Source organism: Petromyzon marinus, chromosome 38 (assembly GCF_048934315.1).
Source record: "Petromyzon marinus isolate PM22_M1 ecotype Great Lakes invasive population chromosome 38, UKy_Petmar_22M1.pri1.0, whole genome shotgun sequence".
NCBI lineage: Eukaryota > Metazoa > Chordata > Hyperoartia > Petromyzontiformes > Petromyzontidae > Petromyzon > Petromyzon marinus.
The window spans coordinates 9,659,818-9,672,296 of NC_133704.1; the positions used below are offsets into that span (position 1 = coordinate 9,659,818).

Sequence of the window (12,479 nt, forward strand, 5' to 3'; positions counted from 1 at the left end):
TATATTTGGAGTTTGCATGTTCTCCCCGTAGACGTGTGGATATTTCTCCGGATCCTCCGGGTTTGCCCTCCACATTTCCAAACATGTGCTTCGAGTATTTGGCTGCTATACATTTCCACATGATAGGCCACTTCTTTGAGCTATCACTTGTGGCCAGGTCGCTTCTGAAAAAGAGCTTTTTAGCTCCAATGGGCCTTACCTGGTAAAATGAAATAGCAGTTAAATACTAAAAATAGTTTTCACGGTACAGAAATAATTACGTCAAAAAACTAGTTTTTTTTGCAATCCACACGTATTTTCACACAAACGTAGAAAATACATTATTTTGCCTCCAGAATCAATCAAATTTGATGTGCTGCGTAAAAGTAGTTGGCTTCCTTTGAATGTTTCATTTACTTTATGAAAGCCACCAACTTTTATTCAGCACACATCAAATGTCAATAATTCTGGAGTCAATATAATTAATTTTCTACTTTTGTGTGCAAGTAAAAGTGTGTGCATTTTTTTTTACGTGCAATGTAATCGAAGAACTGTGTGTTGTCTTGGTGTGGCCCGGGACTTTTGCTATCATTCCAAAGCTGGGATTGTGTTGACAAATCGACAGGAATTTACGTAATCCTGCAATCTCTGCTTGTATGCTTCACCTTGATTTATGTTTTAAATTTTAGCTACTTGGTTACCTTTTCTCTATCTTGCACTCATATCGATTTTTTTTGCATTGTATGTTGTTGATGTAACTTGCTGACCTGCCCCCACTTGACATCCGGAAAGAAAAGCTTCATCGATCATCGGATTTTTACAGGATAAATAAAATAAAGATCCTAGTTTCTGACGTGGCAACATGATTTTCTTGGCTGATGGGTGGTGGAGGGTTACAGCTCTAGTTGACATTGTACCTACACGATCTAACCCAAAAAAAAACACACAATTAAATTTTGATTTAAAGCTTTCGTGACTGCAGTAATTCATATTCTTAGTTTTTTCGGTAAAGTCACGTTGAAGAGAAACAACAAAATAACAAAATATATATAAAACAATAAAAAATTCTCACGACGTTTCGACCATAACTCAAACGGTCATCATCAGGTGTGTCGGTTTGCATAAATTTATTTTGAAAACGGCATATTTATTTATATATATAAAAATAACGTTTGCGTCACGCGCAACGATTGGCTGTTTGCCAGGACTAGTCCATCTATTTTTTGAAAAGAGGAGGGGGGAGACGAAATTTGTTTTTATGTATGCTGTCTGAAAGCCACTGTAAGCGTGAACAATCAATCAAGAACTGAAATGATTTATCAAATCTTTCCAATGATTGCTAAGATAGAATCCATCTTCTCGGTTGAAATTGTCTCTGTGTTTGTATATGTGGATAGCCTCATGAACGAATCTCTCATGGAAGCCAGATGGCTTACAAAGAACCTCCGTCTTGGAAAAGTCAATGGCATGTGAGCCTACTGAATTAGAACAATGATCTGCTACGGCCGAGGTGTTGGTCCTACCGTGTTTAAGGTCTGCTTTATGTTCACGAATGCGGTCCGAGATATGGCGTTTGGTTTCTCCAATGTAACTACTACCACAGAGGCAACTTAGTTTGTAGACACCAGGGTATTGTATGTCCGGAATCACATCTTTTACAGACGGAACCAGATCACGGATTTTATGTAATGTGTTGAAACGGACCTGGATCTTGTGTTTATTCAAGATTTTGGAGATCTTTTTTGTGATCCCAGCAATGTAGGGTAAAGTGATGGTTTTGAAAGGCTCCTCAAGAGGGTTCTTCTTCATGGTTTGAGTGATAGCTTTGCGGATTGTATAGTCGGAGTAACCATTAGCCCTAAGAGCTTGGTGTACGTGCTTGAGTTCACTGCTTATGTGTTCCTGGTCGGATATGCATTGGGCTCTATGATACAGAGTCTTGATGAGAGAATTCTTCTGTGATGGATGGTGGTGGGAATCCGGTTTCAGATAAGCATCCGTATGGGTAGCTTTCCTATAGACAGAGTGGCTCATTGAACCATCAGGTCTCTTTTTAATTAGGACATCCAAAAAAGGTATCTTGCCATCTATTTCGACTTCCATGGTAAATCTGATGGCTGGGTGTATGGAATTGATGTGGTCGAAGAATTGGTCTAGAGCAGGCCGGCCATGTGGCCAGATGACAAAAGTGTCATCCACGTACCTCTTCCATAAGGTTGGGCGCAGAGTGGCAGTCTGGATGGCGTCAGTCTCAAATTTCTCCATGAAAATGTTAGCTATAACTGGAGAAAGGGGGGAGCCCATTGGGGTGCCCTCAGTTTGTTTGTAGAAAGTTCCATTCCAAGTGAAGTATGTATTGGTTAAACAGTGTCTCACCAGGGGGGGTACCTCAGTGTTTAGTCCTTGATGAACCAAGTCTTCAATGATTGCAATGGTGTCAGGTACAGGAACCTTGGTGAATAAGGAAACTACATCAAAACTGACAAGCAGGTCGTCTGGGGACAGGGAAATACCCTTGATTGTTGATACCAGGTGAGTAGAATTTTGTACCGCAGAGGTGGTCTTTCCAGTGAAAGGACGCAGGATTTCAGACAAAAAACGAGCTAGTTTGTAGGTGGGGGAGCTGATAGTAGAGACTATGGGACGAAGAGGTGTATCAACTTTATGTATTTTTGGTAAGCCGTATAATCTTGGTGGCCTGGCAGCAGAAGGTTTCAACGAAAACTGTTTAGATTGATCAATTAATGCGGTTGAATCAGAAATTATTTTGTTGGTTTGTGTGACGAGGCTGTTGGTGGGATCTCTTTTTATTTTTGTATAACTACCATCGTCGAGTAATTCTTTAATTTTGTTGTTGTATTCTATTTTATCCATGATAACAGTAGCATTGCCTTTGTCAGCTGAGAGAACTACAATATCATTCCTCTTTTTTAATTTATATAATTCAAAACGCTCATCTTTGCTGAGGTTGCTAGCTGGCATCTTAGCGTTACATAAAGTTGATACACCTCTTCGTCCCATAGTCTCTACTATCAGCTCCCCCACCTACAAACTAGCTCGTTTTTTGTCTGAAATCCTGCGTCCTTTCACTGGAAAGACCACCTCTGCGGTACAAAATTCTACTCACCTGGTATCAACAATCAAGGGTATTTCCCTGTCCCCAGACGACCTGCTTGTCAGTTTTGATGTAGTTTCCTTATTCACCAAGGTTCCTGTACCTGACACCATTGCAATCATTGAAGACTTGGTTCATCAAGGACTAAACACTGAGGTACCCCCCCTGGTGAGACACTGTTTAACCAATACATACTTCACTTGGAATGGAACTTTCTACAAACAAACTGAGGGCACCCCAATGGGCTCCCCCCTTTCTCCAGTTATAGCTAACATTTTCATGGAGAAATTTGAGACTGACGCCATCCAGACTGCCACTCTGCGCCCAACCTTATGGAAGAGGTACGTGGATGACACTTTTGTCATCTGGCCACATGGCCGGCCTGCTCTAGACCAATTCTTCGACCACATCAATTCCATACACCCAGCCATCAGATTTACCATGGAAGTCGAAATAGATGGCAAGATACCTTTTTTGGATGTCTTAATTAAAAAGAGACCTGATGGTTCAATGAGCCACTCTGTCTACAGGAAAGCTACCCATACGGATGCTTATCTGAAACCGGATTCCCACCACCATCCATCACAGAAGAATTCTCTCATCAAGACTCTGTATCATAGAGCCCAATGCATATCCGACCAGGAACACATAAGCAGTGAACTCAAGCACGTACACCAAGCTCTTAGGGCTAATGGTTACTCCGACTATACAATCCGCAAAGCTATCACTCAAACCATGAAGAAGAACCCTCTTGAGGAGCCTTTCAAAACCATCACTTTACCCTACATTGCTGGGATCACAAAAAAGATCTCCAAAATCTTGAATAAACACAAGATCCAGGTCCGTTTCAACACATTACATAAAATCCGTGATCTGGTTCCGTCTGTAAAAGATGTGATTCCGGACATACAATACCCTGGTGTCTACAAACTAAGTTGCCTCTGTGGTAGTAGTTACATTGGAGAAACCAAACGCCATATCTCGGACCGCATTCGTGAACATAAAGCAGACCTTAAACACGGTAGGACCAACACCTCGGCCGTAGCAGATCATTGTTCTAATTCAGTAGGCTCACATGCCATTGACTTTTCCAAGACGGAGGTTCTTTGTAAGCCATCTGGCTTCCATGAGAGATTCGTTCATGAGGCTATCCACATATACAAACACAGAGACAATTTCAACCGAGAAGATGGATTCTATCTTAGCAATCATTGGAAAGATTTGATAAATCATTTCAGTTCTTGATTGATTGTTCACGCTTACAGTGGCTTTCAGACAGCATACATAAAAACAAATTTCGTCTCCCCCCTCCTCTTTTCAAAAAATAGATGGACTAGTCCTGGCAAACAGCCAATCGTTGCGCGTGACGCAAACGTTATTTTTATATATATATATATATATATAAATAAATATGCCGTTTTCAAAATAAATTTATGCAAACCGACACACCTGATGATGACCGTTTGAGTTATGGTCGAAACGTCGTGAGAATTGTTTATTGTTTTATATATATTTTGTTATTTTGTTGTTTCTCTTCAACGTGACTTTACCGAAAAAACTAAGAATATAAAAACACAATTGTTAGTCATCACCACATCATGACTACTGCCGTATACCAGAATGGTCATCAAGTTTGCTGATGTTTTGGGCAATGTGTCTTCTCCAGAAAAAGAGTTAAAAAATGTAATAACATCTACCATATTTTCCTAATTTAAATGTTTCAACAGAAAATTATTCCAAATTCACTGCACACTTACAAAAAAAAACAAGTATAAACACAAACCCGACACAGCTCATTCTAAATCGTAAGTATTTTTTCAACTTGCGCAGAGTTCACTCCTGTAAATGTTACCCATTCCCTGTCTCCACTAAAAATCTAGTTATCTCATTAGGCTCCTCCCTGGTTGTAAATGAAAGTGATGGTTCATATGGCTGGATGTGATTTAACACATCACTTAAAATTTTAACAGTAAATTATGAAGGAAAAGTATTTCGGCAAAATGTTAGCTCCAAAAGATAATCCCAAATGCCCCGACGCCGGCAGCTTTGCTTTAAATCCTTGGTTTGACCCTTGCATTGACCTAAGGGCGTGAAACAGGTTGTAACAGGCAGCGGGGGTTTGATATTTTCAGCCTAACCACCAACGAATGCACAATAAATTAATCCCATATTGATGTGAGCACTTTATTACACCAGCTCCAGGATTAGAAGAACAAAAACAAACAGAATAACGTGTTTTCTCTCCAGCTAAAGTGCATTTAATTTAATATGGAGGTCACGTGCATTTTCAAAATATTAAATCAGCGTGGGTCAGGCAAAGAAATGTATCAACATAATTAACAGGAAAAGGGCTGGTCTGCCTGTCCGCTGCTTCCTGTTGAGGTGTGTTAGTGAAACGCCACCTCATTCATGTGCAGCCGCACATATTTAATTCCTGGGCAACTGCACAGATTTTATTCGTGGGACTGAAAAATCTCAAGCAGAGTTGGTTGACAACCTGAAGTGACGAGCTAGCGCGGAGCGAAGAAAAAAATAATCACAAGTCTGCCAAGTAAAATAATGTAGCGGCCATCGCGTCAATGCTTCTTGTGAATGTGTGGTGCCTTCCTCAGGTGATGGACAGGTGAACTTTGAGGAGTTCATGACCCTGCTGGGCCCCAAGCTCACGGCAGCTGACAATCCAGACGGATTCCTGAGCAGTGAGTTTGACACCATCTTCTGGAAGGTAGGGCCTCAACTTCAGCCTGTTCAACCAGAGTTATGGTTAACCAGGACTCGCGTCTCTGAGTCACGTAGAGGTGGGGAGATTAGTTGAGCCTTAAGCCCTCGAAAGATGGGAAGCGTTTGCCAAAAATACGGCTTACCATTTGTGGCACCAGACACGTTTTATACGGCGGAACTTGACTGTGGTTTGTAAAATCTTCAGTTTTAGAAATGTACTTAAAATGTAGCTATGTCTAATGCAATTTATCATTAGAATAGAGATTTAAAGCTGTTGTGATTACATCGATATATGTGCAATAGAAAAAAAATTATTAAAAGTAAGTATTCTAAATCCAATGCAGAATATTGTTCAAAGGAAAATTTAAAGAAATTGCATTCTCGTTAGAAATGATGGGGGGGGGGGGGGAGGCACCCTTCTTCATTTGATAGCTAAAATAAATAAATATTGTGTCACAGTGACTCCTTTTGCACGCGACCTTCCATATAATCCGGCATCAAGCGAACGACCACGAAGACGTTTCTGAAATCGCCCGCAAAATGCACAAGAGCCCTCTTTTTTTTTCTAATCCACAAATCTTCGGTCCGTCGTGAAAGCCCCCTCATCCCACTGCAAAGGTCAAGCGAAGGTCCGGCGCAGCTGGCTGTCACTTTACCAGCAGGGGCAGTCGCCGTGTCTCTGTGCAGGCGGCAGGCGGCCTGCTGAGCACAAGATTTTGCCAGACAGGGCAGAAGTAAGAGTAAACGTATATACGAAACGTGGACTTTGTAAATACGTCGGGCAAAGTTTTTCCTGATAATGTTCCGTATTGTGCACGTATATGCCATGCTGTAATGAAGACACACACACACACGTAGCATCGCAATTTCGGTGCAATTTGTATATTTAAATGGGTAGATTTAAAAAGCCTAAATGGAAGCACGCACGTGCCACTTGGGAGCGCATCTGGGTATGATTTATAGAGATGCGCCAGATCGCTCTGTCCAACTTGGCAGAATGTCACTGCTGTTGTTACATCTTGTGGTGTATGTTATTTACTTTGAAGAGCCACGGTTTAGCTGTCTGAGTAAAACGTCGTGTCTCTCTCAACGTGCAATCAAACTGCTTGGCTTCAATTACACAAAATAGTACTGCAATAATATTTTTCTACGGCATGATGGTTAAACTGTTACATTTCTTAAACGTAATATACACTTAAGTACACACGGTCAATTCTCTCTATATATAATGGCATGAACTTAACTTACCATTACGTGGTGCTTTAAATGAAGTGGCTGATCTCGCATGTCACTGCTGGGGAAGTGTGTGTTACTGTAAACAACGGTTACTGCTCAGAACATGTAGGGCAGTGGTTCTTAACCTTTACCGCAGCCATGCACACCTTTGGTTCTCAATTGTAAAAAAATGTAGAATGTTAAGAAATACTTAGTGTTTGATGAAATAAAGTAGTTGTGCTTACGTGGCCTTGCTTAATTTGTGTTTTCGATTATTTACCTTCTAAACAAATCTGGCCGTGTCTCGCACCTCCAGAAAGGGCATCTCGCAACCCTGGGGGTTGCGTGCACCGCAGGTGAAGAACCGCTGGTGTAGGGCAACGTGCGATCTTCTTTAAGCTGCAAATCACAGACTTAGTGTACAGACAGAGGACTTCCTTTTGCGCACATCACAGAGTTATATATCCCAGAGACAGACACATCTCCCGGTAGTAAAAAATATATGTATAAGATACAATGCGATGTACGGTTTTCCGATGCAATGTCGAGTTGTACTGTGTGTTCTGTTGGCATAATGCCGGGCGTTTTCACTCCACGTGCCTACGAGCTTCTATAGAAACTGGATGCAGCACAGCTGCAAAGGCCTGTGTAATAGTAAAGCAGTGTATGGTTTCTCTCGATACTTAGTGATAATGTGTTTGGTCATAGAATAAAACAGACGGTGCCACGTGATGCAGCAACTAAAGCTGGCCTTTTGCAGAAAATCTGAGACTGGTAGATATAAACACTTTCACCTCTTATAAAAAAACATTTCCCTGTCATGTATCTGCACAAAGCGTACATGTCATTTATCTCTTTGTGTTATGCTTTTTTTTAGTTTATTTAATATTTAAACTTATATCGTCTACACGTAAGATTTCTGGAAAAAAACATCTATTCGTAGAATAATACTGCTAAACACCAACACGTGACCTCTTGACGAGTGACTAAAGCCAATACTGTATGCAAATTATGATAGTGATATAACTTTGGTATTTGACATTGAGCGACGGCTAGAAATTGATTTGACTCGGACCTACATTCACCTAAGTGACCTTGTTTTGAGGACCATTTAAGTACCCGTGCATTTTGGTGAGAACAAAAATGTATTACCTTGCATTCACAATTAACGAGTCTGTTTTCGCAGCTTCTTGTAATCCCGGCATGGTTTTCCAAGTCGGGTCGCATGTTGGGCATTCGTTCACTGGATATTTAAACTAGATTTCAACTACGCTCTGGTTCTTTCGGTAAAGTCACGTAGGTATAAAACTAAAATAAAATCAATCACGACGTTTCGGGTGCAACACAAGCGTCCATCATCAGGTGGGAAAGCGATGGTCTGCTGCTGAGGCAGGCTGTTTTAAAACAGTATATTTTGACTATTTTTAATTTTACCAGGCAAGGCCCACTGATATATATAGCTCTTTTTCAGGAGCGACCTGGCCACCAATGATAGCTCAACGAAGTGTCTTATCATGTGGACATTTATAGAGGCCAAATACTCTAAACGTGTGTTTATAAATGTGGAGGGAATACTTGAGGATGGTGGAAACAATCCACGCGACCACGGGGAGAACATGCAAACTCCAAATATACAGGTGTCAGGATCGGGATCGAATGCATGACCTCCTGTATATCAGGCGAGGGAGTTAACATCTCCCCACCGCCACGTAGACAACTGCTGACGGCCATCTTCAGGAGCTGAATTGAGTATTCAACTTGAATTGATTGTTCAACTTATACAGATGGTCACGGCATTGTGTGGCAAGAGCTCAGAGAGAAAAAAACTTGCTCAACCTGCAACTCACCCAGAAATTCACACGAAAACCTTCCATCCCTTGAAATTGGGAAATTCAGCATTTTACTGTGAAGAAAATAGGACTGAAACATGCGCATAGGTAAACATTGCCAATATTGTTTGACGATATGACTCTTTTCCTCTGAAAATTGCCAGCAGCTTCCTTCCCACCCAAAATACGAATCCGGGCCCTGCAAGTGTCACATTACGTGAGTCAGTTGGCAGCCGCGTGTCAGTCATGTGACCCAGGGGGCAGCCCCACGCCAGTCACGTGACCTGCAGCTGCACTGAGAGTAGCTCTCGTCGTCCCCTGTGCCTGTGTTCCAGTTCAACGTGCAGCAGATGACGCTGGAGGAGCTGAAGCAGGTGATCTTCAGCGCGTTCCGCGAGCAGGTGACGATGAAGGACATCGAGACAATCATCATGAACGAGGAGGGGAGCAACATGGAGAACTCGGAGAACTACTGTGCACAGGTGGATGGTACGTTGGCCGGAGGGGATTGTTATGATTTCATTCACTCCTCGGGTGGATCTGGTTATCTGACGGTGGTGACAGCTAAAACAAAAAAAAGCCTGCCCTAATCTTTTAAAATAAAGTTTGTAGTATCTGCATCATTGCATCAGACAGAGCAAATTTTCATTTGGAACTGCGGCTAGAAGTGTATTATTGCCCTGTGTTAGAGATCGGCCCTGGAATATTACATCTACTTTTGGAGTCACTTCAACAAGCCGCTTTTATAATGCCCTCCACAGATTCTCATGCCCTGCATGTCAATCAACTAAATGTCTCAAATTGCCCGAACAAAAAAGAACATGTATTGTGATGATTTTTTTGTGCATTTATTGGTGACCTGGGCTGAGATCACGACGATGGACCGCTATGCTTTTAACCATTCATGGATGGCTCTGCTCGTATTCAAACCCAGGCAGGATGTCAGCCAGAGTCCGACTCAGTGCTCTGACCCTTGAGCCACGCAACTATATCGCAGCTGCTCATTTTAATGCAGTTGACCTCATTGAGCTACTGAGACGTGGATCCCCTTTATGATTTAACTTCAGGAGGGAACGCTTATTAGAACTGTTGGTACTATGAGCACTTGACACGGTAACAAGATGGGGCATGCCAACGTTTTGTTTTAACAGGTGAGATGTTTCGACTGCAAGCAAAGGAGATTATCAGCCATCGTCAGTCTAAATGTCCCCCAACATCATGGAGGGGTTTAAGTCGGTGGAGAATCCATCAAGGGATAATGGTAGGAACGAGGTGGACAGTTAATGTCAACACGTCCCAATTTCCAATCTGACTCAAGGAGCAGTCCATTCCAGATGCTGGTCAGCAGACAGCATTCACACTACTCAGGTGTGTGGAGGTGTGATACAGGGGTGTGGAATGAGAGCCAGAGTTTGTTGTATTTACCAGCACATTGTGTGTGTGTGTGTGTGCGCACGCTTGTGGATATACGTGTGCGGCCGTGCGTGTCATCATCCAAAATGCAGGCATAGAAGATGAGACACGTCGTGCCATCCCGTTCGAGAGAAAAAAAAAATATTTTGTTGCAACGTTGCTGTTGGAGTCTCTCACACTCCGCCTTTTTGTATTTTGCCTGCCGAATACAGAACCTTTTGAACCAAACGCCGACCGTTAGACACCTGGTCAAATCCTGTGTTAGCATCGACTTAGCCCTAGAGTGATGTTCGTTTTGAGTTTGCAGAAAGAGAATTGGGACGAGGTCTCCTGGAGTAAAGTGTGGAACCCCTGACAATGAAAGAGTGTGCGCACTTTCCCTAGGGTTGTGAGCGCTACTCTAAGTGGCCTTATAATGCAGCATAATTCCGCGTCGTCTTGGCGTGTGTGATCCCTGAGATGGGAACGGCTAAGTAGAGGCCTGGTGAGTGCTGGTGGTGGGCTGTGGTGAAGGAAAATTTGTCTCCTTCAGTTATAGAAAAGGTTACAAAGTTTGAGATTGTTTTTCCTTTGAGATTTCTTTCCCACTGGGCTCAGTGGGGGGGGGGGGGGGGCGGGGGGGGGGGTTCGTCTTTTTCCCCATCTGGGTCATGGCTCAGTCAATGCACCACGTGCAGACTCTGCTCACAGCCAGGGTTGCTCACTTCACACATTTGTACAGTGCGTGATGTTAAATGACACTTTACGGCGCTTTGTCAATACACTGCTGGATGAAGGCCTGCCCACGCCCAGGGCCGTATTTTCCAATAGGCCACAGTCGGCACTGAGCCTAGGGCCTACGAAAACAAAACAAAAAATGTGACCGTGTTTTTTTGTTGAATAAATAATTTTTCTACATGGCAAAGGCTAAGCACAGTATATATATACAAAGAGGCAGGGTCATGTCAATGTCAATCTTTTTTTTTCATAAGGTGAGATAAATTAACACCGGAGATGAGCTCTTGGAGATGTTTTTCATTGCAAAAGTAGCAAATAACATCTTCAAATTGTGTTTTTCGCACAATCTCATGCACAATAGAGTGTAGTAGTGCAAGGGAAGACACGTGTTATCACTGAAGTTATCACTGAAGGTCTACGAAACAGAAGTGCCTAGGGCTTCCAAGAACCTTCATCCAGCCCTGCCCACGCCATGTCAGTTGTGCAAGTTGTTTGGCCATACTTCACCACGCTTATCGGTGCGGGCTGGTGAACAGGGTTGAAGGATGGATTCAGATATTACTAGCTGCTGGCGTTAGCCTTGATCAGGAATTGAACAGAGTTGTTATGTTTTGATTTAAAGCTTTCGTGACTGCAGGGATTCATATTCTTGGTTATTTCGGTAAAGTCACGTAGAAGGGAAACAATAAAATGATATTGTTTCCCTTCTACGTGACTTTACCGAAATAACCAAGAATAAGAGTTGTTATGAGTTCGTGTGACAGGGCAGGAAGCACTGCACAACCACTGCTTCCCAATGTCTAATATTAAGATGGAATTTACCAGACCTGGATTATTGTTATATATTACAAAGATCAGTAAACCAATACTTGGCATCAGTGCAAAAGCAACATAGGAATGCTTCCATTACATGTACTGCGTACGAGGGTATAATAATTGATAATTTAATTGACTAATATAATTTCTAAGCTAACAATACATGCATAATGTTGCATGTGTAAGAATACATATTCTTCAGTTTATAACCATTGCATGTTATGGGGTCACAATACTCCATCAGCCACGAGTGGCCAATCATTCACCACAAGGGCGCCACGGTGGCTATGAGATGTTAACTACCTCGCCAGGTATGCAGGAGGTCGTGGATTCGATCCCGACTCTGACGCCTGCTGTATATTTGGAGTTTGTATGTTCCCCCTGTGGTCACGTGGATTTTTCTCCAAGTCCTCCAGTTTTTTTCCCCTTCCACATGTAGAAACTTGTTTAGATTATTTGGCAGATATAAATGTCCACGTGATAAGTCACTTCGTTGAGCTCTCATTTGAGGCTAAATGACAGCTGAAAAAGAGCTTATCTGCTGAGTGGGCCTTACCTGGTAAAATAAAAAAAGTAGTTTAAATTTGAAAAACTAAATCAATTCTTGAATCGAATTGTGACCCTGAATCCCTTGGAGGAGGGCTTGATGAACCTTGAAACCCCGACTGTGTAAC

The 12,479-nt window shown here is 42.3% G+C and overlaps 1 protein-coding gene across 2 annotated transcripts in view; it reads left to right on the plus strand.

The window, feature by feature from the left end:
* LOC116950145 (calcium-binding protein 7) overlaps window positions 1-12,479 on the plus strand; it is a 99,179-nt gene that overhangs the window by 60,659 nt on the left and 26,041 nt on the right. The window contains exons 4-5 of one of the 2 annotated variants that reach the window (XM_032967659.2): window positions 5,707-5,819; window positions 9,165-9,348. In XM_032967659.2, coding sequence (XP_032823550.1) covers window positions 5,707-5,819; window positions 9,165-9,348 — 297 coding nt within the window. The remainder of the gene's footprint in view (window positions 1-5,706; window positions 5,820-9,164; window positions 9,349-12,479) is intronic. The other variant, XM_032967661.2, reaches the window with a different exon arrangement.